General features: G+C 38.0%; 1 protein-coding gene across 4 annotated transcripts in view; it reads right to left on the bottom strand.

Annotated features, from left to right (window-relative positions):
- The window catches only part of AP2A2 (adaptor related protein complex 2 subunit alpha 2), a 48,256-nt gene that overhangs the window by 16,044 nt on the left and 5,161 nt on the right, over positions 1-27,051 (bottom strand). For 2 of the 4 annotated variants that reach the window (XM_051804222.1, XM_051804224.1), the window contains exons 2-10: positions 18,893-18,961; positions 9,269-9,411; positions 8,448-8,641; positions 6,391-6,520; positions 5,310-5,411; positions 3,719-3,827; positions 3,065-3,215; positions 2,463-2,631; positions 1,168-1,305 (exon numbers count right to left, since the gene is read on the bottom strand). In XM_051804222.1, the coding sequence (XP_051660182.1) occupies positions 1,168-1,305; positions 2,463-2,631; positions 3,065-3,215; positions 3,719-3,827; positions 5,310-5,411; positions 6,391-6,520; positions 8,448-8,641; positions 9,269-9,411; positions 18,893-18,961 (1,205 nt within the window). The remainder of the gene's footprint in view (positions 1-1,167; positions 1,306-2,462; positions 2,632-3,064; positions 3,216-3,718; positions 3,828-5,309; positions 5,412-6,390; positions 6,521-8,447; positions 8,642-9,268; positions 9,412-18,892; positions 18,962-27,051) is intronic. The other 2 variants (XM_051804223.1, XM_051804225.1) reach the window with 1 other exon arrangement.

Below are 27,051 nucleotides of genomic sequence, written 5' to 3'. Positions count from 1 at the left end.
TGTTCCCTCAGTTAAGGTAAAAGATGAACATTGAAATGCTGTGCCAGAACACAGCAGTTGCAGGTACACAGAGTTTTCCCATAATGCATTTAAGTATGTTGTATCTTTGCCTTTTCAACTGTGTACCTAAGTGATCAAGAGCAATTTATTGAACATTTCTTGTTTGCTATACCATCTAAACCATCACTGAGACAGGATCAAGCAGGAAATTGGAAACCTCTTAAAAAAAAAAAAAAAAAGAAAAAAGGTAAAAGGTGGAAACTCAAGCTAGCAGAGACAAATCGGAGTCCCCAAAGTATAGCTGACTTTTTCAGGTCATACTCAGATTTCTACATCCTGAAGCAAACAATCAGCTTAGGAGGAGACCTCCACATAATTCATTATCAGTTATATTTACTACTCTTAAAAGAACAGGTCAGTATAAAGGAACAGAATGAAATTCACATTATCTGCCAAGACAGGGGATGTTGTCAACAGCAACGATAGTACAAGAGGTAAATCAACTAACATTGTATTCCATATACACTTCTCCAATCAAGAAACTTCAGCACCTAACTAAGCTAAATAACTACTGTAAGTACAAGCCTTGGCTGCCATCCTAGGAAGGTCATTAAGTGAGTATTTCAACTTCTGCATTTTTATCCTACTGGTAGGAAAGAGATAAGTATCAGGCCTCTCTTTTAGCAGATTATAAGGTATTGCTTTTGAGAACCCTTAGGCAGAATGTTCTCACAGCATACACAGTACAAAGTTCTACCTACACATAAGCATTCACTACACTAATATTTGAAGCTACTGAACGGTTGACTAGAGTAGGACTCAACCCTCAGATCTAGAGATTGTTTGCTCAGGATTGATAAAATTCACTTTGCTTTTTATATGCAGTGTCCCGAAAGCAAATCAGTTTTTAAAATTCTTAGTTTCCAAGGTTCTCCCCTGGCCCCCTTTCCCATTAGTTTAACCTAAATTAAGAACACTCTTGGTTATTAGATTACAAACCTAGGGAATTTTTGTTTGTTTCTTTTGGTAGTTTTGCCTGTGGATTTTTTTTAAAGCCACCATGAAAAATTATCTCTATCACAGACTATGCAGCATCCTTATCAATAAATGACATTTATGGTACTAAAGCCAGCTATGAAAAAAATAAGGAAAATACAAATAGCTCACAATTTCTTCTCTAATGGAATAATCAGCGGTCTCCAGGTAATTCAGCATTTCAGCCACAATCTGTTGGGCATTGCTTCGGTCACACATTGCATACAGAAGATCTACAGCTCTCTGTCGTACACTTACATCTCTTTCAGTCTGTAAAAGGACACAGTGAAAGGTCAAGGTGATTTCTTCTTTATTTGGAAAGTATATGCAACTTAAGAGATGGAACTTACTACAATCCACAGTCAAATTTAAACCAAGTGCATTTTTATCATCTTGCAGATTATGAATGAACTTACATATACCCTTCACATAAGTTTCTCATTCTGTTCTCAGTTTCTGTCACCTAGAAAGAGGTCACTGGAGTCTCAGAACTTCCTGCTTTTAGATAATATCACAAGAATTCAAATCATGAGGTTTTGTTTCTGTAGCATACATATTCAGATCTGTGAGGGTGCTAAAAGAATGGAGGAGTTTGTATAGAACACTCCAGTATTACCCTAAGTAGGGTGAGTTTGTGGTCCACTATGCACTAATCAGCACCACTGGCCATAAATGCACCAGTAATTGGTTGATATTGCTAAATTGTTACCAGGCCAATGGGACAGTAGCTACCTGCAGGTTTAGTGTCAGGCATGCCTTGTAACAACAGAAGCCCAGCTAGAACAGATATGTACACTGAAGTCAGACAAATGTATTATTAGACATCAACACAATTCCAAGCATGAGCTTGGAAGAAAACAATGCTTTTAAAAACCCAGGTGTCCAAGTAAATTTATACACAAATCAGTCTTATTCTTTTGACTTGTGCTTTGCAACATAAACATGGTCTGGGAACATGTCTTTCTGGTTGACTGTCTTTACAATTCTGCAGTGGAACCTGATCTGCTCTTCTGCTTCTCATAAACTACTCCATTGAAGGAACAGTGTCCAATACCAGCAAGACAGTAACAAAACTGTCTCCCCAGCATTCTCAGTTTCAAAATTCCACATTTTTAAAGAATTATTCATCCTCAGTCTACAGCTTAAGCAGACACCATAGTGTTACAGGGGACATAGCTACAAGTATCAGATTCACCAGCAAGGCGCAGAAATAAACTGCAGCTGACCTCTAATTGTCAGCACAGCAAGATTTTGCTGGATCAAAGAAAAAAACTTGAGCAGACTTTGAGAATAACTCATCTGGTCCCCAGGTATTATAAGCGTAATTGGGGATGGGGAGATAGGTTACTTGGGGCAGTGCAGGAGAGGGTATTGAGGCAGGGGACAAAGACAACACTCAAAAACAGATCACACACTTCAATATTTACCTTCAATGCATTGATAACTGTTTCTATGTGTGTTTTCACAGCCTCATGTGAGAATTCAGAGCTGGCAAGCGTGCACATGCTTTCCAGTGCTAGGTAACGCAAATTAGTTTCTCGGTGCTGCAAGAACTGACCTAGCTGGTTACAGGCACGGACTAGTAGATTTGGCTCACTGCACAGAACAGGAGAGAAAGTGAAAGGGTTAAAAGCAACAGGTTTGAGAACACTCAATACAGAATACTATTTTTGCAGTGGAAATTTCTTAAAATGCCTCAAAGTGTCTGCTAGAATGCTTTGCTAGTGAAATGAAAATTCAGACACTGTGAGCAAATAATCTGTGGGATTAGAGCACTGGGGTCAATACAAAACACCAAATAAAGAAGCGGCAAAAAACAAAGCAATAAAAAATATGCTGACAGCAACATAGTTCATTAATATTGTTCAATTCAACTACTGTGGTTGTCTTCCAATCTAGCAACCAACTTCATATTCTGTTCTCCTCCCCTTCCTCCCCCAGTAAAATTCAATTTACTGTTGAAGACAAAGTCACAGTTTTTCATTTCAAAAAAACCCCCTCTCATAACAGAAGTGTTCTCACAGCTCACCTGTCGTGATGTATAATTAAGCTTATTGCCTCAAACAGGACAGCATTCTTCGCATTTGAGTGTTGTACTTTTTTTGACTTTGGTGGCTCCTGTGCTTTGTTAAGAATAGTTTCCAGGCATTCTGTTAGACGGCCACGTACCGCAGGGTCTTCTGGAGAAGAACAAGCCGTTGGACAACTTCATCTTGCTCAAAACCCTAATCTCAACCTTAGGCCTTTCCCCTTGCTAAGTCTGAATAAACTCAAGTATTCTGATACATTAGAAACATTTACCCTCCCTCAATATACAGTTGGCAAAAGAATTCTAAGCAACAGTTCTATCTGGGTGAGAACAAAAGCCAGATACAATCTGCACCGTAATATATTTCAAGGCTTTAATATAGTTGATAACATTAAAGAATGTTTAAAACGGAAATTGCCACTAGTTTGGAAAATGTCACTGGTTTGACATTCTGTTAGAATTAAACACAACATAATTCAAAAGGCTATGTAGCTTCAGAGCTATCTGAAACACTCAAGAATAAAAACCTCAGCATCCTTGTCTTAAGACAATGTGCTTGCACTCCAAGTTATGGTATAACACTGCAGCAGAGTAACTCTCTGGAGTCAGTGTACTGCATAAGAGAGCTGACCACTGCTGTGATTTGTGCATTACCTGGAGGGGGATAGCACTGTAACAGCCTCAGAAGTTTCACAGATAGCCAAGGAGCAGGAACAAAGTAGTATGTGTAGTCCTGAAGATCTGTTGATGCAGAAGTTACAATCTGTAAAATAAACAGACAGTATGTCAGCTGCTGAAGTGATCCACAATCATTAGAAGGAGTCAAAGAACACTGTAGTTCACCTCTGACAGAGGCCTGCAAAACTGCACTAGCAATGTTTAATTCAGTAGATTAATTAGGTGCAAGTTTTCATACTATGAGTATACCATAGGAAACCCTAGTAACAGAAATTCAGTTTTACAGATACAGCAGTCTAGGAAGTTTCTTCCTGAAAGCACACTTGCTTTTCTTAGGCATGAAGATGACCATCTTGTTACACCAGAATGGTTAACTAGAAGCTTGACTTTCTTTGCATCAGCAATTCAAAGACAGATTCAGTCAACAGAAGGTAGTCTGGTGGCTGCTTGTAGGTGAGCTTGGAATTCAAGTGTAGGATGCTATGACAGACTGAACTAAAGAAAGACCAACTAACACCTTCAACAATATCCATACACCAAAGCAAAAAGGAGATGGCTTTCACAAAAGAGGCTTACATGCATAATAAAACGTCATAAGGATTAGACTAGGTTTCACAGGGAGCACCCCTCTCCATAGATTTCTTTTCCCTCTTTAATTCTAGGGTAAGCATGAGTTTGGCATTAGCTTTGCTGGGAATAATTCTACCTTATTCTTGCTACTCAATAATAGAACAGCTATGCACTTCCCTCAGCACTCCCTTGCTTTTAAGTATTAGACAAAATCTTCATATTTGAAAAGAAATTAAATTTCTTTGAACTACAAGTAATTTTAGGGTATAAGACTACATAAATCTGGGTCTAAAATACATTTCTGAAGCAGCATCTTCACATCTTCCATACTTTCTAAAAGGAAAAGAAAACAAACCAATAAAAAACACCAAAACAATAACATCAGTTTTCCAGCAAAGAGATGCTAACTTACAGACATGCCCCTCCACTCTTCTCTGCACCTCCTGCCCCTGCTTAACCTCCTACACCCATTTAAAGAATATCAAATGCTTATGATTATTAACCTAGCAGCAGCTCAAAAGAATAGGGAATAGGAAGGCAACTCGTGTTGTTAGAAGCTTAGATAAAGTTCAAGCTAAAGTCTGTATTTTTGAGGGGTTTGTGCAGAAGTCTGTAGGATCAGTATTTGATCCAACTACTCTTTGGTGTTTATAGTAACGAAGTGAGGATTAAGCTCAACTGCATCATGAGGATCCTTTCAAACACAAGTCACTGAGAGGGACAGAAAAACACCTTTTTGCTACATAGACTTGGAGCATAGCAGGGGTTACACCAACAAAGTTTGGGCAAGCCAAGACAGCTTTCTGTCCAGGTAAGCAACAAGCGTTAAAAGATGTTAGGTGAGCCAGCTACATGAAGTGACACTGAATCATCTTCACATTTAATGGTACACTAAACTAATCTGCCTCTACAAAGCTGAACAGTAAGCTAACCTGATCTAGAAAGCTGAGTAAATTAATCAACAGTGAAGAATTATCAGGGTTATCATTGGACTCACTCTGCTTAATCTAGACACTGCCAAGGAGACTGAAGTCTTAAACTCTTCTGGGTTCTTCTGTGCCAAAGTGGTGATCAGGCTTGTAGCTGCAGTAACCACACCCTAGAAAAAAACCACACCAACAAAGCAACACAATTTAATTTTGTATTATCAGTTTAAGGTGCTACCATTAACACTTTTCATTTCAACTGTTTTTTAAGAATCAACAAAACTGAGTTTATCCCCATGACAAAGCCCTGCATTAAAAAGCCTTTTATTTGGCTAGCAGCTGCACTAATTCCACACCTGCAGAATCCAACATGATACTGCCATGCTTGCAGAGCATTTTATGCTGGTTTTGTGTTAGCTTTGTCTCATATTTGGATACTATATCTAAAATAAGAGAGCTGTATTAAAATAAAGCCTGGATACAAATTGCCTTGTTTTACAAGAGAAGTGTGAGCAGAAGTAAGATGCAGCAGATTCATCCAGGAAAAAATTCTCACAACCCAACATAACAGAGGACTTTTTATAATGCAAACATTTTATATTACTGCAGACTAAAACATTGTTATTACTGTTGAAGTATGGGTCTTATTAGACTTACTTTCATAAAGTAACTAGACTGGGGAAAAAAAACCCAGTGTCTTTTATCTGGAACAATGGGTCTTCTGAACCAATAAGGTAAGAATGACAACAGGAACACCACGGGACAAGAAGTCCAAGCACAGACAAATCAAGTCTTCCATCTGTAGTGCAAGTCTAATCTTAAAAGGTCTAGGAAAATTAGTATTACACCTATACAGTATGACTTGATATGACAAGAATAATTTATTTATAGCCAGAGCAAAAGAAGAACTTGTGCATACCATTCTTCTATCTCCAAGAAAAAGGCAAACAAAGGTTTATTAAAAATGAATATACACAGCAACTAAAAAAGGACAAAAACTCCCTCCATTTTCTTCCCAAAGGCTGAAGAAAACAGCAACCCACTTGCTTGAAAGGGTCAAGAAGAAATAAATTGTGCATTTAACAGCAGATGTTACATAATTCTCACAATTCATACACACGAGGCCTGAGAAGCACAATGAAGCTGATTTACCAAGTGCTGGTCATTGAGGAGATGCACCACCCTGGATGTCCAGTCTCCCATGGGAACAAGGTCAGGAGAAGTTCTATATAAACGCAGCAAGCATAAAGCAGCACTTTGCTTCACACTATCCATAGTGTCTCTGCAAGACAAATATGGATTTAAAATACAGTGGTTCAGTCACAGCACTACCAGCTGGACAGCATTATGCCAATCTTCAAACTGACTCAGCATCCCTGCCCAGGTCACATCTTTTCAACAGAAGCTGAAACAGAAGTTCACTAAATTCTTCCTATGTTCAAGTATTTGTTCTTAATTTAATCCAATAAGTTTAACTGGTCAAGTTTTCAACCATTACAAGTGTCCAGTAGCCTCTACAATTATTTGTTACAACTTCAAGTGATATTTCAAATCTTTTGATCAGAATTGAAAGTTTATCTCATCTAATCACCAGAAAAAACTTCTTCCAGACTGACCCAGGTCAAACAGTTAAGGTACACTGTGTTATGAATGCTACCAAAGCTGGATCTCCTGTATAGAAGATATAAATAGGTCCTGTATATCAGATTCAAATCATTACCTACTCAACAGCTTCAGTACCTATATCTAGCATGCAAGTCTGCTATCAGCAAGCATGCAAACCACAAACCTATTCACCTCGCCATCTCTGCTGCTGGCACAGGAACAGACTATTTTAAGAGCAGCATGCTACTATTCTAGTTCAGTGAACTCCCTGTCACAAAGTAGACAATTAAGCATTTTGTGTGCTGCACAAACAAAAGCTATAAAATGTACAGAGCATTACCACTAAAAGTTTTAAGAGGCCAGTTTACAGTGTACAATCCTGATTAAATGTTTAGAAACCTCCACATCCCCAAAAATTCAGCCCACCTATTCTTCATGAATTTATCACTTTTCCATGAGATCAAATTGTATCTCAGTTAAAAAACACAAACCAAAACAAACCCACAAACCTATTCCTCCCCTGCTTCCAATTTATACTCAAGCCAAAAGAGCTACACTGAAGCTGCAAATGTAACTGACAACGCTCATTTGCACAGGACACTTAGCTAGGACATGTACACATATGTATTTCATATATATTATCTTAGAAATGCAGAGGGAATGAGACCTTGAAGAACATAAACAGAGCTACAAGTCTAAGTTCAAACAAGTCTGAAGTGAAGGTGCCATGCTCTGTCTGCAATTGGTGACCTTAAGTGAAATTTTTGGAACTTTTTAAGGTTATCTTATTAAAACCCAGGACTCATCCCTGCAGTGTTGTCTCCACTGTGCTACATGGAGAATAACATCTGGCAAGGGTAGTGCTTGACATTTAGAGTATTAATACAGTTCTTATGCCACAAATGCCACATGTCACTTTTTATATTAAGACATTAAGTTTGCTACAGAACAAGATCCATGCATATTCTAAAATATTTCATATCCATAAGAGTCTAAACACACTGTTTACACTTGGACATTTTAAGTTTCACTAAATACATTAGCCCTAGAATCACAAGTTTGACTTCACATTTACTTAACTACAGTTTCAGACATTTGCCAAGTCTGTTTAGAAACCTCTAGCTAGTTACACAAATTGCTGTTTACATGGTTATCAGAGGAAGCGAGAAAACCCACAAACCAGTAATGTGTTCCTTATGAAGTCAGCACATTTAAATAAGAGTTTCAGTTTATTAAAAAAATTGTAGTATAAACATCTATTTAGGTTCATTTCTTTCTTTCTTTCATCAAGAGAGGCAACAAAAGTAAAACACACATTTCAGGGGTGTTTATTACTACACATTTATACAGAACAAAAAACAGATCAGAACAAAGCTGTAAAAGCCTATTCAAGATACTGACAGTCTTAATTTCCATGTATTTCTACACACCTACAAGCAACTCCATACTCAGTTAAGTCAAAGTACCTGCAGCCACTGGAAACTCTCACTCTACTGTAAGCCCAGGGCTGTATAGCTCTAAGCATGGATTAAGCTGCTGCAATGCAACTGAGTTGCTGAAAAGGTTTATTGGTATTGTACTCGAGAGAAGCATCTCATACTCACCCAGCCACAAGTATTTTTGGAATTTCTCCAGCAAATGCTTCTGCCATCTCCCTGCTCCCCACGTTAGCAATGCAATGCAGAGCAAGCCCCATGAAGGTGGGGTTTCGGCTGGCCAGGTCGTTCTTGATTGCATTGTTTATTAAGCGGATCAGCTCACTGTTAGAGTTCACTAGGACAGAGATGAAGAGATAGCCCTGGGAGTCAGAAAAAGCAAAACGAAAATTTATTTTAGTTGACTTAAATTCTGCTTTCTGTTAATGACACGGGTCATTCTTTGAGACATACAGTTCTCCTCCAATACTATATGGGCAGAAATAGAAATTTAGATACAGCAAAGGCTAGGAAGATTAAGTAAACAAAAATTTAAGTTTAGCGTTACCCTAATTTATCTGTTTTTAAATGTTTCATCAGTCTATTTTAGCTTACACTCAAAATACCATTTTAGATGAATGGGGGCAAATCAAGAATTTGGTTTATTATTCAGACACTAGTATGTTACACACATCTGATAAACACAACCTTACCTAGGAAGACAGAAAGAAATATTCTGAAAATTAAAAGTTTATTTACCTTTAAATGCAAGAGTCAAGGTAGTTTCTTAACAGGAGTAATAATTTTATGCAGAGCACACATTTTAGTTTTTGCAATTCGTTCAAGACTCCATGGGCAGAAAGGTGTTTAGATTTCAGAATCACTGCCAGAGCCAAAATAAGGCTTTAAGCCAGTGCAGGAGGAATGAAGCAAAGTCCTCTACAGACTCTAGAGCTGAGGCAGGATATTAGACAGACTAGCTTATCTTTTATAGAGCCCAAGTTACTCACAATCTGTTTCTCTGTATATCTATTGGAACTGAGCAGGTTTACAGCCTCCATGTGACCAAAGTCAATGTCATGGCCCAGAAGAAAGATGAAAAGCAGTTTGCAGACATATTTTTTCTTACTGTAACCATCCAGAGCCTTGTCACCTGAAAAGTAAGGAAACAAACAACAATTAAGCCTATGTTATGCCTGTACTTGGTTCCACCCCCTCCTCAGTGGAAGTGAGGAACCTCATCCTATCTTACAGTAACAAGACTTACATTTGCACCTAGTAATTAACATTGGTATTTGATTCCATATGTATTGCCCTACAGAAGAGGGACAAATTGAGGGTTCAGCTACTGCAGTACTTGAATGTCACAAATTTAAAATTTATTTCACCTGTTATTCACTCTGCAGTGAACAAAATGATAAATATATCCCTTTACCTCCAACCTAAAGCACTATAAGTCTTTACATAATTTTGTGCTAAACAGATTCAAGTTACCACAAATCATCATCATCAGATGTCAGACAATCGAACAACTTCTGGGTTTTAAAAAAATTATTCCCAGTCCCAGAACACAAGTAGCCGAAAATCTGAAGATTCTTTTGTTAATTACATTTACCATTCATTATCTATATCCTACAGGATGGTCATAAAATAATGGTATCAGCTAGTCCCTGAATCATCCTGCAGTATCCTTAAAGTATGATCTTACTAAGAGGCAGTGCATATATGTTTGTTCAATGGAGATTTTGTTGTTTCTTTTAAGAACAGCTATGCCTTTCATACACATGTTCTCTTCTTAAACCAATTATCAAACCTTTATTGCAGTAACATGTCTCGATGCATGTTCTCAAGTGCACCACTGCAGAGAATTCAGTAGCAACAAAAAACCCCCAGCAAGATGTTTTAGAAAGATAGAGTGACAGATGTATATCCCAAAGACATGAAATGAAATTACCATGAGAACTTGAAAGTGTTTGTAGATTGCAAGTATTTACAGGTGTTTCAGTTTTAGAAGAAGAATGCACCCTAAAGAGGTTTGGCCTTATGTTGCAGAACTGCTGTATTTTAGAAGCTTGTAAAAAGCAAGATGGAGCAGCACAGCTCACAGTTTGCCAGGCAGATCACTGCTTCTCCTGAAGGAAAGAACTGCATAGGAACAGACACTGTCTGCATTACATTCTCTCCCTACCTCAAATCAAGAGATAAAAGAATACCCAGTAAATTAGCAAAGCCTGAATGCTAGATAGTTGAGTCAGGGTAGCAAACTTTTGATAGATGCTGCTGCCTAAAAGGCTATACAAGCTCCTTAGCCACAGCATTCTGGGCCCAGAATAACTAGTCTGTCACATCAATGTGTATTCCTTAGCAATGGGCAAGTTCAGCCAGAACAGCACTGCATACAACAAAGCTTCCATAAGATATCCCTTACTCATCATCTTTGCAAATAAAAGCTCTGTCAAGATTTTTTTTTAAAAACTTCAGATTTATGTAATAGGTAGTTAAATATATAATAATCTTAATAGTACAGAAGTTTTTCCTTCTTCCTACTCATCCACTGATACAGAGGGATGCTAAATTTCTCATGCAACATAAATCTACAGTTCCCATAGATTTCATACTACATTCAGTGATTGTTTTTTTTTAACTGGCACACATAGTGTTTCAGTTGCCAACAAAAAGCTTCACCTTAAAGTTATTTTTATGCTGTGCAAAGAGAAGTTGTCTTCAGGTAAGCCAATACATGTCACATTTTACTTAGATACAGGCAGCAGCACTACTGAAGATACCTATGACAGTGAAATCCTGCTACACTGGATCCTGTCAAGATCCTCTGACTACAGCCAGCTCTGCAGAAAGATGCTCAAAGACATGTTTTCTTCAAGTCACATTCACAGTTTGCTGCCATAAGGCTATTTTCCTGCTGACTCAGCAAACCTATGTAAGGCATTTTGCCTTACTAGACATCTGAATAACTATTGGAAGAAGCAGAGTGAAATATCCAGGGTAGAAGGGGTTTTTTCCTTTTTTGAAAGCAATATGGCCAGAGGAAAGAGCAGATATTCAACTATGTCTGCCTACCTGCTGTGGCCTTCAAACTATGGCTTAAGCAGCAAAGGAATAAAGTATTCTGTATTTATAACATAAATACTTCCTGCTATCCTATTTTCCCAAATGGTACCCAAGAGCACAAGTTCTTCCTATCCCATCATGATAGGGAGATGCAGATCAAAGATTCCTGGCCTCTCCTAAGGAAAGGTAAAAAACCCAAAGAAAACCTCATAGGAAGAGGCAGAGTGACAGTTTTAGTTTTCTAACATTTTTTTCAAATGTTTAAGAAGAGTTTGTAGAAACTCTTAAAATTTGATTTAGTCAGTAATCTACATGAGATGGAAGGAAAAGAAACAATCAGTGAATAAACCAGTAGGCTTTTATATTACCCAGCAACAAAAAACATACCAAATCATGATGAGAGTGGCCAAGTCTACATAACTGAGGACTTACTATGGTATTAGAAGGCATTAATATCCTTAGTTGCTTCTCTGAGATAGGCAACAGAAAGTAACTCCTACATGAACTTTACCAGAAGTGAAAACACCCCAACCAGTCTCCAAGACCAAGTTCCCAGCAGGCCGAGAGGTTGAACTGCAGCTTCCCATTAGTGTACAATGCACCAGCAACATACAGAAGTCACAAGTATAAAACTCAATCTCTTAGCTTCTCAAATTACTCTGGTGTTGACTTTGTGAGACCAGAAGAGAAGCAGGCATACAGAAGAGAAGCAGAACAGAATACTGGAACCCAATTGCTTAATGAAGAACATCAACAGATGAAAGTATGAACCACATCAACTTTCACAACCAACTATTTGTCATGGTTTGGAAATTCCTTTTAGGTTTAGGACACAGCTATTTAAGGTATTATATCATTCCAAGACAACAGTATTTTAAGAGCTCAGATTAGGAAGGTCTTTGGATCTTGGGATATTTGAAGAATTTTTGATGGAAGCTATGCCAGGCAATTGAACTCAAAACATAGCACCACTTGACTAAAAAGCAGCTTCCTTCTCCACCATGTGGTATCAAAGAACAATATTGTAAAATCAGTACCTGAAACAACTATTCAGATAACAGAAAAAATAGTACACTGACTGCTTCAAAACCTTCTGTCCCTTGTATACAGCACTGAAGGTAGTGTGACAGTTCTCAATAACATGCAAGCTTATGAACTAAGCCAAATAATTACTAGAGCTGTTCAAAGTGTTATTAGTTCCCAGCAATAACAGAATAGTCTCTTTTAAAATTTTATTATTTAATTATCCGAGCAATTTGAAAAAAGAGCAGTGCACTCAAAGATCTCACAGTAATTGTCTAACTCCAACTGTGTTTTGAAGAAGTCTGTGATTCAGATTTTTATTGAAATTTTAACTATTCCTCTCCCTCCTGTGTATCATTTACATAGAGTTATAAAGGTTCTATTTTAAACATTAATAACCAGTCTCATTGCTTAAGTATGTGCTAAAATAGTACAGCTTCCCCCAACCTCAAGCAAACATCCGAACAAGAGCAGAAGGAAATGTCACATGTTCTGTTATCTTTATTGCAATACACAATCATTTCTTTTAACTCAGCTCATTTTCAAACGCTTTCAGGAACATTTGCAAGTACTGCAAATCAAGTCAGCAGAAACAGGAAGCATTCACAACACATGTCAGCAGGTTTTGAGCACAGTGGGCATTTCAAAGACTACTTGCTTTCCCTGAAAAGTTTATTAGTCATTTTTTTAAGAAAGAAATTATTAACAGCTGATCAACAAATAGTACTATTAAGAAATAATTACTACTTCCACATTTCTGTGCATCACCTCCCTAGCACCGTCACACAACTTTTGGTTTTCATGGCTCATACAAATCTTTCACACGGGCCTCCAAAAAGGAGGAAAAAAGGCACAAAAGTCTTATGAGTATTATTTGGACCACAAATTAAAAACCAGCATCTGCTCTTGAATCTAACTCAGTATAGTTAAAAACCAGTCTGGGGCACAGTTACTAAATCTGCTATCAGCCAGAGGGGTCAAGAAAGCAGATGGGATGTTTGCTGGAGGGGTAGAAGATAAGGAAGCCTGACAAGTCAAATCTCACTAGCTTTCAGATGGCTGATTGCTACCTTAAAAACGTAGCTTTTAAAACCACAGCAATGACCTGTGCAAAACTGAATGGACAACACTGTTTCTTTGCATTGGTGTGCTTCCTTCCTAGGCTGATGCTGACTCCTGGTCAGGTACTGGCAGCAATCCAAGGATATACTGTATCAGAAGGCCACCCCTAGCTCAGAGGCTAAGTGAATTTACTTTGTATGAACGTAGCTACACTTTGAGACAAGATCTGTACTTCCGTAAGAGTGACAGTCCAAGCCTTCTACATCAAACACTGAGTATTTGTGGCAGACAACCCATACAAATTAATAAACTACTACCTAATTACCATACTATTACTGCCACCAGAACAGAGTAGTACTAGAGCAGCCTTACAACTCAGGTCATATTTGAAGCCTGATTTTACTTTCAACAATTCAGTTTGTCAGTGAAGACACTATTATTTTACTGTCTGATTGTCTTCATACATCTCTTAGATGATCAGAAGACTGCGATTAACCAGACCCATCTTAAATACAAAGACTACGCTTTCACAGCCTGTCAGGAAAGCAATTCACTGTTACACAGCTTCTGTTTAAAACAGGTACTTAGAGGCTTAACTTCCTCCAAAGAGTTACCACATATTTTGGGACAACAGAGAAGACTTGCTTGAATATGGAAAAACAAGTCAGCTGAAGTAACAAAAAACCCCAACCAAAACAACCAAAAACCAGAGATTAACAACTGACATTGGAGCACTTTTGCACGAGCCAAAATGAAGATACACTAGCATGTCTGAAATCTAGCAGCCACACTTGTAACACAAACAGCAACCAGAACAAAATTAAATTCTAATGCCAGATAAGGAAAAAAGTCTGAATCAAGCAGACAATAAAGTTCCTTCGCCTGCAGAAACAGCTTATAGATTTGTGGGTTGTTTCATAAATACACAAAGTCTAGTCTGAGAGATCAAAGTGATACAATTTAACAAACTGGTTATTTTTTCACTCACAAAGTAACTACTACTCTGACAGTCAGAATTCCAGTTTGGCTCAAACATGGGAGCAAAACCAGCTTACAGTCTGAATACGTAAAACAAAAGGAATAGCATTTCTCCGTTTCACATTTAACTTCTACAACTTCTGCTTTATCACACTGGTGTCGTTTCTCTCTCTTACATTCTTATCTCAGTTAATGCAGAAGCATTTAAAGCAACTGTCAAGGACACACTGACCTCAGCAATGGAGCTTCCTCACGCATCAACAAGAGACAAAGTCACCTTGAGTACAGAGATTCTAAATTCCTGCTGAGCTTGGCACACAGAAGCTAGATTAGAATCCAAAGCCATGGTATATGTTCCATCAGTTCAGGAAAAGTATTGCTTTTCCAGAGATGCATAGCCTTATCCCAGCCTGTTAAATACAAGGGTATTTTAAATAACAGGTTACCCAAATATAAGGCAGGTAACAGGCTTGACAGCTACTTGCACAATAGAACAAAAGTAGAAATACTCAGCCTTTTCCATAATAGTATAAGAATATCTTGCAAGTTACATGGGATATGGGTCCAGATACTACAACAGAGTGTGCTGAAGCATGCAGAGATCCAGAGATATACCAGTCTTATGCTGTCAAGAAAGAAACTTATCTATGTCAGGAGGCCTTGCTTCTTACTTGGACCCTTCCCTGGTTACAGCAATGTAGTCACTCCAACAGCTGCATCTTTGGCCAGGCAGGGCCAGTAACCCAGGACACCAGCATTCACCATAACTGTTTGACAGGGGACTCCATCCTAAGTTCACAATCACACATTTCTCTTAATCCAAAATGTTAAAAAACATTTTTTAAAGTCAGAGTTACATTAAAAGAAACTGGGTTAAACCAATAATAAAATGCATATGAAGATCTCTTTATTTTTATATAGCCCTTCTGCAAGGAACAACCACAGGTTCACGTGGGACTTCTGCAGCAAAGAGATACAAAGCTATCAGCTTCTCACACTTTTAAGGCAGTTACACAACAAGCTGTCTAAACTCAGCTTCTTCCAAATTGTGACATTTATGTTTTTGGTTTTGTTCAGGCTACATCGAGTTACTGCCTTAAGTAAGATTTTCCACCCAAAATCCATAGAGAATTAGTAATAAAGTAACCATAATGAAGATCAGCTATGTGAAGGTTTAGTCATCTTTCACTCAAGCTACTAAATGAGCTTACACTGATACTTTTTCAAAACTATTTAAATAATTCTTAAAGGATGCTACACCAGGTATGCAGGTTAAAGTTATCACACTACTTTGCTGAAAGCACCTCCATTCTCTGATCATTGCTTGATCAGAGGTTCTGCACAGCCAGAGACTCCTATGATCATTTCTCCCTTGCCTCATGAGTAAGCAGAGAAGAATTCACTGCTCATGTACTTTTAACTATTTTTGTACTTAAGTCACAAAATACCTTGCAAAACTTGCTATTCTGACAGAATTCATTTCACTTATAGTTTCATCCTGCCAAGCTTTCTTAAAGCTAGAAATACAGGGGCTCATACTGCTGCATTTATAAAGACATTCACAGAAAAAAAACAGTGGAGACAAGCTCCACCATGGGTAAGGCAGCCATTCACCAGAGGTGACATTAGCAGCCTTCTGAATATACATTCACAGACTCTTCACAGGGCAAGACTCAGCATAACTGGCCTTGACAAAACACTGAACTGTGTGTCAGTGTTCATTCTGTAATCCCCATGCAGGATTTACTGCACTTTACCAGTAAGTGCACTTGGAAGGCATAAATATATTTAGCATTAACTTTAAAGGCTGCATTGACTGCTGTGGTACCCAAACAATTCACAGTTTCATTTTTTTCCCACTTGTACGTTCACAAAAGTTAGAGGGTGCAGATGGACCCAAAGGCAGTTTCACTTGTGTTACTCAAAATGTGTAAATCATCATTTTTTCTAGAATACTTGGCTTTCACATGGATTAAAGGTTTCAACATAGCTTCCCTATTTCCTTGAAGAGTAAAGCTTTTCACATCAGGTGAAAACATGAGAAGTTGGGCAGCAAGTGAGATCCAACTGCTGCTACCTAAAATGGATTATTTAATAGATTTGATCACAGTCAAACACTAAAAACTGGACTACCCTGCAAGTCAGTAATTAGACAGCCTTAACCACGACAAATTTGTCTGCAATTCCGTTGCATTCCTTTACACCAGCAGATTTAACTCTAGCAGTGAAGAGAGCAGGTCTGACAGATGTTCATGCTTTAAGCACACTTGAACATACAATAGGCAGCAAAAGGAGTTTCAGTAGCTTTCTTTTTTTATGCTTTTTGAAATTTTCAGACCTTCACTGCTAACTGAAGACTTATCCTGATGAAAACTTCCAGTTTCATTAGTGAAAATTTGATTAGGTTTTACAAACAAACTAAAGCTTGCCTATTAATCAAATCAAGATAGAAAAAGTAGTATAGCCTAAAGTTAAGTTGCTGAAAGAACCAGATTTCTGTGTTAGTGTGACTGCAGCAAGGCTTCCAGCTAGGCATTCACCTCTAGGTGTTCTTGATGATGCAAGGGCATAGGTGGACTAACTGCTAATATATCTTCATAGAAAAACCTGTCCTGTTTGAACAGCTAAGTAAAGAATTTAGGTGTTGAAATGAATTTCAGCAACAGCTCATAACCAATAATCTTGCTATCTGACAGCAAGTAGTTTTAAAAACAAAGACCAAGAGAAAACAAGCAGTCTTTGTGCAGTATCTTCCAGATTAATCAACTTAATGAAATTGGTTGAAAGATAAAGTAACATGAAACTTTGATTAAATTCTTATGATACAGAAATTCCTAAACAATTTTTAATTAAACTCAGCCTCTTTATCTGAAAAATATCTTTAAATCATATCTTTAATTTGTCTAATGTAGATTTTGCCTGGAGATTAAACTGTTTTATTTAAAAGTTACACCTTTATGCTTAAATTTACTAGGCAATAAGAGGATCCACTTTGATCATACAGCTAGAATTAAAAAAAAAAACAGCTGTTACTCTTCTATGCAGGTTCCTAGTAGACCCTTGAACTACATCCTAACTGCTCAGTGTGCATGCATACTTTGCACATGAAGGCAGTATCTACTGGTCACTGGAAAACAGACACAAGTGGTCACTGTGACTGGAAAATGGACAAAAAAGTTTTAGACTTGGAATGGGTAATGAAGAGTAAGTCTGTACAACAGACAATGCAAAGCCTGCTACTTCTGGCAAAACATCAGTGTTATATGAAAGTTTTGCAATGAAAAGAAATTAAAAAACAATGTGACATCAGAAAGAGGTAGCTAAATGAAAGCTCCTTTTCTTATTTAATCTAGAAAAATAGCTGTTGCAATTTCATTAGTTACCCTATGACTGAAGTCACCAATCTGCATAAAGTATGCTGAAATTTCTAAGATAAAAATGTTAGCACAGAAGCATGTTATGGCTTCTAATTCAGAAGAATTTCTTAACCTTTCTTGAATGCCTTGCACTGTGGTTAACTTTCCCCTTCTAAGCTGTTGTTGACACTTGTGTTTTTACAGGTCCTCACATGCCTTTAAGTGACATACCACTTAAAAGGTAGCAACAGATCACATGGAGCTCAGGAAAGTTATTTGTTAATGCACTGAGTATTCCAAAGAGATATGCTAGTCTAAGTCAGGATAGCTACCTAAGGTAAATGAGTTCAATACAAATACAGCAAACTCTAAAGCCACATATATGACCTCCATGCTGCCCTGCCTTATCTAACTGCACACATAGCCTCGTATCTATTTAACCAGAACTTGCCACAGCCACTACTGCTGGAACTCCACTTAAAAGCATCCCAACTACCCCTCAGAATCTTTAAAATTTGAAACCACATAAACAACTTGAATAAAGCTAAGAGATGAGTTTTCCCTTGTACCGTTTAAAAATGAATTGCTGCCTTTTGGAATTAGTTACTGCATATCCTTTCTTCCATATGAATAATTTGTACTGCTGTTGCTTGTTGTCAAGATGTATAGCTTCATCAACTACACATTTTAATCTTAATTCTGCTAGAAGACAGCCTAACCCACTGCTTCCATAAAGGGATCGGGGCAGAAGACAGAGGAAGGAAGAGAAGCTTAAACAGATTCTGTTTTACTGGAAATAATCACATCCACCCACATATCTTAAATTATTCACATCCCCACAGTCTTCTGGAAGCCAACAGACTGAGTAGTCACACGGTTGGGAGGCAAAGTATTAGAAATAGTTTGTGAACATTAGCCCAATTCTTTGATATAGGAAGGAGTTTCCTTTTGTTATAGTCAAGAATCACAGGTCTGTCAGAATGTTCTGTAGTTAAGACAATATTTTCTACAGTTATTCTAACACACTGCTCTAGCATTTTGCTTGAGTCAGCAGTTGACAAAAGAAGACCAAACATGTAAAACCAAAACCTCCTAAAAGAATGTCATATAGAAATATGTATAGTTTAGTATGATCAAGTCACTTACCTTTAAATTTTGACCGAATGTTTGCTAGTTCCTTATTTATCCTCTTTATCTCTGCTTCTTTACTTTTGCCTGAAATGAAAAGAACACATATCAGGGCACAGTGCTTTGGACAGCCCTCTGCCACCCTAAGCTTCTTTTCACCCAGCCATGCTGTGTGAACATACAAACATCATATTACTCTCTCTTTCCAGTACTGGAACTAAAGGCAAACAAAGGTAACTTAAGCATCACTTTATATGGGAATTTGAGAAGCTCTAAGAATCTCCCTGTTTCAAGAAGCTTTGCAGACTTCAGACAGTATCACTTGCATATAACCTGAGAGGCCTCTGCTACTGACTTCCACAAACACTTCAGTTTTTCTATTCCTGAAACTACCAAGAAAAAAAACAAATTTTACATTCAATGTAATTACTAAGCTGACAGAGCTCTGAAGGAAATAAGTCTTCTAAGCAGAATCTTATAAACAAGCAGCTTGTGTTATTCCTCACCTACAGGACAAGCCAATTTACTGTTTCTCTATTGAATGGTCATTCAGTTCAACAGCTTTAAAAACATTCTTAATAGATTGAAGAGGAAAAGCAGTAAACTCACAAATAGCCCACACTCAAAAGACACCTCACACAGCCAGGATATATACATAAGCTCAGACTTTCTATATACTTCATGAAAGTAATTTGAAAACCAGAATTATCTAAAATCTACTTTACAAGTTTACACTTCTCAGGACCATCAGTATTTCATATCAACTTTTGATTCCAAGAATAGGTATTGGGATTTCTAGTGCCAATTCAAGTTAGATATTCAGAGAAATAGCTGCAACTTAAATTTTGATAATTCAAACTTATTCAAGTAATATTTGCACTGCCAAAACCAAAGCAGTTTATTACTCTTTAGCATTTAAGTTTTTAGTGACTGAGATTCTACAGAGGTCTGGGTCCATTATATCCTACATGAGTGAGCATGGAAGGGTAAAACAGCCAACTCAGGCATTATACTCAGTTGCTTGACATCTGAAGGAAGCAAATGAAGTGCACTTCAGCACTTCAGAAGTGTAGAACTGGCCATTTAGTTCTGGTGTAAATTCAGACCTGTACCTACTCAAACTTTCAAGAAGTCTAAAACTTTGTCCATTTTCCAAAAGTTTCAAGGAGTTTCAGGTGTTCCAAAAACATTAACTAGCTGCAGAAAATGACAGCTTCCTTCCCTCTTCATCATACATATTTGGCTACAGGTTATGAATAAACACTTCCTAGCCCTAAGGTCCAACATTATGAGCAGTGGGGATCACATGCCCTGTGTTCACACCACACTTTCCCCCCACACCACTCCAATCACAATTACAGATCACAATTACAGCCACATCAGGGCAAGCAGGTTGTGTGACAAGGCTTGAAGAGCGGATCATGACCAGCATCTGAAGAAGCACCTTCAATCTCATCCCTTTCTTCCACAGAAACAACTCAAATGTCCAAACTCCTGTGTCACTCTGTGACTCTTAATCTTCCCTTTAGGATTCCAAAGATGATCTGACAGCAGGTCTGATGAAAGGTGATTAAGTAACTCAAGGAAACAAGTGCCTTAGGATAGGTTAACAGCAAAATATTTACAGTATAAGGGAATCCCTTGCCAAGTACAAACAAATCCAGATTTTGTAATTTATTGATTTAGATTTAAAAAAAATCAGCACTTCTGAAACCAACTCTGGCATAAGATGGAGAGAGCTGGTTTATATTAATATGCCTGTAATAATGGCCACAGGAATACAGACATGTTAGGCCCAAAATAGAAGCAACTATTACAGTTTGCCTAGTCATTTTAACAAAATAGCTACAGACCCTACATATTTGCTTAGAATTGAATTTTTCCATTCTACAACAGTGTTTTATAAGGGGCACTGCTCAAAAGACCGAAGTGCAAGGTTTAAAACAGCAACACTATTGTATAAATGAGCAGCAGCTCATACAATCTAAGACCTGAAGTGTCTTCTATTATAGATTTTAGATTTGTCTTAACTGGATTAGATTATTTGTACTGTGCACACAGCAGATACTTAAGTGTTTGCTTCTAAGGCACTTGCCAGCATTAGGAGTTCATTACCAGACTGAAGCAAGTCCTTTGCTCCGGGGTCCACACTCTGAGAACAGGGAGCCACATTAACATACCAAAAGGGTGCAACTGTTTATGTAAATAAACAATCCTCCAGTTTTGTAACCTATTTCTTAAGACTTGAAAACACTTCCTTTATTTTCAGTCATTCGTCTGCTCCTGCTTAAAATTTTAATTTCGAAAGCTAATAATTTATTTTCTCTTCTACCAAGGGAAGAGCTCATTAAGACATTACCACTGAGTCTAGAGATTTTGTACTTCATTTAGATTAACAGGGCAGAGAATATAGACCTCAGTCTCAGATATTGCTAACCTGAGTAGGATTGGAAGCTAGGTCCTTGCTCTATATCTTTAGCTTATGTTTATAACAAAAGTGAATTGCAATATTTACTTTGAATTATTAGCAATTGTTTCTCTAACCTCGACAAGTGTGGCAATGATCACAGATGTTAAAAATGGAGGAAAGCGGAACAAAAATATAGATCAACCAGCTTTTCTTATCCCAAGATGAAATCAAGGCCGTCTTTTTTTTTTTTAATCACCAAAACCTCTCAGCAAACCTTTCAAGCAGCATTATCTACCTGCTATGTTCACAGATTACCAGTTACTGCTGGAACCTGGGTTCTTTTTGTCCTAAGCAGCAACAGAGCATTAAGCAAAGCCTGACTAAAATACTTCAGGAATTTGTGAAGTCAGCACCTTTGGTAGAAATAGTCTGCAGCCTCAGCAACACAAACATGAAAATCCCACCCCCATGCTGTAGCAGTGAGATGACAGGAACATCCACATTAAACAGCAAATTCACATCTGAAGGTTTATTCTCCAAATTTAAATACTTGCTTAGCATATGAACAAAAGCCTGTTTCAAATAATTCCTTCAGGCTGTTCTATTTTGAAGGCAGTGTATGATCTCATTCAGACCTTGACCAAGCATAAATAGCATAGCAACTAGCTGGTGATAAAAGTTTAACTCCATATATTGGAAATCACAATGAACAATTAAGTTGTCACCTTATTATTGATTACAATCTATACATGCCTGAAAGTGAAGTTTTAGAGAACAGCACCAGCACACCAAGCATTAAATGTCACTGAGGACAATCACATAACAATGTTTAGGATAACTTATGAGTTAAAACCAGGCTGAAGTATTTAAAACCAAATATCCTTAACTCCAGCGGTTATATTGAAGGGTAACCTTACTCCAACTTGATTGACTGCTTACATTAGAGGATGACAAAGCAACCCAAAATCTCACAGTAGCAGGTAGCTTCAGTTGTACAGGAAAAAAGAAAATAAGAGTATCATAAACCAAGGACCAATTTTTAGCTAGATCTTCTGCCCAACTGCTTGGGGGAGGGAGGGCACAGTTAAAGGAAATATGTTTAATTAATTGAGAAGTTTTCATCACATTACTCAGCTATGGTAACACTCACTGAATAATTTCTACATGCATATTTCATTTTTATCATCACTAGAAACACTTAAGTAGCCTTAAGGACAGTGAAAAAGGAAGATGGGCTACTAGAGATGACAGTTGAAGGAGTGCTGTGCTGCAGGACCAGAGATTTACATTTCAGAGCTTGCCAAGGCAATTGCTCCACCACACTTCCAGGTTGTTACACAGCTCCCACTTTCATGAAATTCTCAGAGCTGTACACCAACAAAATGTTCTGTAGTCACGCCATTTAACTTGGAGAGGCTTTAATAAAGGTCATGTCGTGTATACAGACTGAAGGGTAGGACGGAATTTAAGCCAGAGCGCAAGAAGATTATGTTCCACATGAGTTCAGGCCACTTCCTTCTAACTTTCACTTATTCAGACTTCTACCAGCTTAACAAGACTATGATTAAATATCCATAACAAGTTATTAAAAGCAGTGAATGAAAGCCAATAATTTTTGGCTTGCTGCTTTGCCGAAAAGACACACACTGTTTACAGCCTTATAGTCCTAGTACAGGAGTGCTGTGAGTCTTTCCCAAGATGAGCACCCAAGCACAGATACCCAGGCAAAACATTGTCCAAGGTGCTTAGGAGTGATTACTTCATACTTGGCAGTTTGTCAGGCTTCAGACTCCACCATGCTGCCTACTGCATTCACCAGGCAAGGTAAATTTAGTCTGCAGAGCACTATTATCTTTAATTACCATCTTGTTTAACAAAGATAGAGTAGGGAACATCAAAAGTCATGCAGCTCATCAGAGAACCAATTACTATTCTTGCATGTCCTAGTAATCCAGACTACAGTCAGCATTTCAGTACTGCATAAATAACAGCTCCATCCCTCAGTTCGGAGCTTTTGCATTACAATCTAAAGAAGGAGAAAATAAGTTACAGAAAAGTGGTTTGTTGAGTCCATGCCTTTGAAAAGAACATCTGACATACCCTAACTTGGCAGTAGGGCTGCAAGATTAAGTAAGTGCTTCAAGGTGAAAATTAGCAGGCTGCTTGTGGCTCACTTAGTAACCTGCTCCATCAGGATTAGCTTGTTGCTACACTAACTGCAGACTGCCTAAGCCATGCTTCAGGTACAGAGCACATCTGTGCTGCCCAGAACTGCTACAAGTTCTTAAATTTCACACAAACCACTTAGAGTCTGATATATTTCTGACGAAGTCTACACATTTAGTTCCCAAAGGAACAGAGAAGCACTTTTTCTTTCAGCACCTATACAAATACCAAGCAGAGTAGATTTCTGCAGGGAAGGTTTTGAGACATGGGCACACTGACCACAGTTGAAGCAACAGAAAAAATCACTTCACAAAAGTTTAACGTTCCCAGTACTCATCTGGCTCCAATCTGCTTAGAATCAGCCACCAGTGTAATTGAGCCCACCCAATAATTCATTTGTTTTGAATGTATGTACAGGTCAGAACTGCTGCACCATGTTACCTCTTAGCCTTACCTGCCCTGTGGCCATCTGACAATCCATGATTATAGATGTGTCATTATTAGCATGAACAACTATAAAGCATGCTGAGTAGGAGGCTCTATTAGCACAAGAAAAAGCCTGTCACAATTCTGTCACACTTTCTGAAGGACAGTAGTAGTGTCAGTGACTATCTGCAGCACTACCACTAATATAACATGACTGTTCATATTCAATTATTAAACAGGGCTTGCAGAGAGGACAAGTCTACTGTTCTGTTTAGGAGAGAGCAATACAAATACTGCCATGGTTAAGAGCAGGAAATTCTCTAAACTTGTTAGTGGCTAAGAACATCTCCTTGGCAAGAACACAGTTCTTACACAAAAGATAAATTCCCAATTTCAAAGATGTTGTTAGACACCTTCCTTGAGAGCTGCAAGTCATTATTTTCCAAACATAAGAATTTTTCTTTTGTTATGTTTTCATTAGCCTCTACACTAAGTATTCAAGCTGATTGGCCAGTTCTATGGGAGAGACAGCACCAACAAACTGCTACTAGCTTCTCTTCAGCAAAATGCTGATACAGTATCAGAACCAGTTTGATTCAAGGCTATACTTCTTAAGAGACAACTACAGGCTGTTCCTAAAGTGCTGCTCTCCTCCTGGCATACACATTCCTGCTACTACCTTGTATTGCTGCAAGTCAGCTGGGGAGCCAAACATCAGAAGGCAAGAGTGGTTTATCCAAAGGGTAAGTCATATCAGCTTTGCTAGAAGTGATAATGCTGGCAGAAGACATGACCAGGTATAAAGCAAGTTCACCACATTCACCATCCAAACACACTTTAGTTGACATAAAGCAACCAGATTATCCACTTGTTTTTCCTACTGCTAAAATAGCCTGCAAGCATGATGCTGACTACACTGCATTCTTGAACCCTGCTGTCAGAGAACAGAGAAAGAAACTGGAAGAAATAGGCAAAATCAAAACAAACACTAGAGTCTCTACAGTAAAAATAGCAGAAACACTTATATAGGAAACTATTCATGTAAAAGTAATCAGTGCCTCCATTCTTGCCTTTGTGAAAGAGCTTTCAAAGTACTTTTATCTCATATCAATAAATTAAACCACTACTTTTACCTGCCAGTGGGACAGATACTCATGTTATAGCTCTAGAGTACAGATTAGCCGTTTGCTATGCAGATTATGATCTTCATGAAGTAAAAACACCAAATCCATTGTCCGGCTCTCCCAGTCTCTCAGCTGGCTCTTTAGCACAGCAGGGAAGAGGGCCAAAAGGAAGGCAGGCAGGTTGCATAGCAATACATTAGAGTGGTGTGTTTGCTGTATGCCTGCCCTCACACTAGGAGCATCTGTCTGCACAAATTCCTTCATTTGGTGAAATTATCTGCAGTACTAGATGCAAGGTCCAGCTCCACCTGAGTATGCTGGTGCTATTGTTTACAAACTCACTGCACAACTAACCCAAAGGGACTACTATAAAATATTGTACCTTGACAAAATGTTACTATGGCTTCACTTTTCTTCACAAATTGACCTGTTCAAGGCTGCAGAACAAGAAGCTTTTTGCTTAATGACATATTAACATCCTGTTAATGTGAATGAAAACATGAGTGCTGTCCTTTCATAAGATCTATTTAAGATCTATTTGATCAGAAGAAAGAAGTGCCTGTCTGCCATGTTGAAGATCATGAATGGCACAAAGGCAGTTGAAGATAGTCGTGTCTTCAGACATCCTGCTGTGATTAGATATCCAAAGACAGAGATCAGTGATCTACTGATCATATTTAAGAACTCTGTAAAGTGCATTTTCTAATACTCTGCACAGTGCATTTTCTAATATTCTACTATCCACAGAAGTGATTTCTTTGTCCAGTATGCTGCTGGAGATTTACCCCTGTAACAACACTTCTCATGAAACAGCAGGGAGTCACAGGCTTTACTGTAATCCACTAATCCATTGTCCTCATAAGAGAAGGAAAATAAGAGCACAAAAGTAGCTTCCAAATACAGATGTATTAAATTGCAGTGATTTAATATAAGTTAAATTATTTTAGGAAAAAAACCACGAGGCACCACAAGTTAAGAAAAACGTTACCAGAGTTTGAGGAGTAAATAGGTAATAGGGTCTAAATTAAGACCAGATCTTTCCCCAAAAGAATTGAAAGCTTACTAGAAGTTCATATCTGAATGACTTTATGACACACAGAACATCTATTTAGCAGTTTAGTTGACAAAAGGACATTGACTATCAGTAAAAGCTTTGAGCCAAGAAGATGTGCAAACAGTAGGTGCAGGGTTAGGCTTCTATATAAAGCAGCTCTTCCTCCTTCCTTGACTGAGCAGCACCTAAGGAGTCATTTCCTTGATCAGTCTTTTCACACTGCACAGTCACGCTCCCTTCAACAGGGCAAGGCAGTATTTGCACTGAGTTATTACAGGTCACTGGGGATTCTCTTCCACTTTAGTTCATGCTCATATAGATGAACAGTTTGAAGCTCATCCAAAGACTCCTAGTTTAGCTATCACTTCTAAACTACTGTTTCATCGGCATTAAAAATCCTTTTTTACCTCATTAATTGATGCAGATACGTAATAGTCTCTGCAGTAGTCCTTAATTTCCTCTTATCAGTCCTCACGTGCAGCCTTTATGCAAAGGACTTCAAATTAAGCAGATACCATATTTTCCAGTGTATCTAATGGAGAGGTTGGATATCACATGAAAAATTCTAGCTCTTCACTACCTCTCATCCATTAACTGTCTTCTTTGACTACTCTCCCTTTAGTCAAACATGCACAAACTCAAGTGTAAAAAAACCCCAAGCAAACAAAAAAATCAAAATAAACCAAAAAACCGACAAACTAACAAACCAAAAAAAACTAACCACCCAACCAGCCCACTCAGTCAGAGTTCCATGAAATGACTAGAAGAAAGTCAAGACAGAGAAGCCACAGGCAGAACACTAGTTTTGTTTTAGACATCCTCCTCAGACTAATCTCAGGCTAATTGTGTTTTCCTTAAATCACTCTCCTGCAAATAGTAGCAAGTGATGCAAGACTTAGTGCTTATTATAGCTCTAAGCAGCACTTAGGATTGTTTTTTCAGGCCAGAAACCACCCATATTAGATGAGCTTCCATAGCCCTGCAAGAGAAAGAGGAG

The sequence above is a fragment of the Manacus candei genome, unplaced genomic scaffold, assembly GCF_025592945.1.
Source record: "Manacus candei isolate 608988 ecotype Guabito, Panama unplaced genomic scaffold, ASM2559294v1 h1tg000060l, whole genome shotgun sequence".
In the NCBI taxonomy this organism is placed as follows: Eukaryota; Metazoa; Chordata; class Aves; order Passeriformes; family Pipridae; genus Manacus; species Manacus candei.
This window is presented reverse-complemented; position numbering and strand designations above follow the sequence as displayed.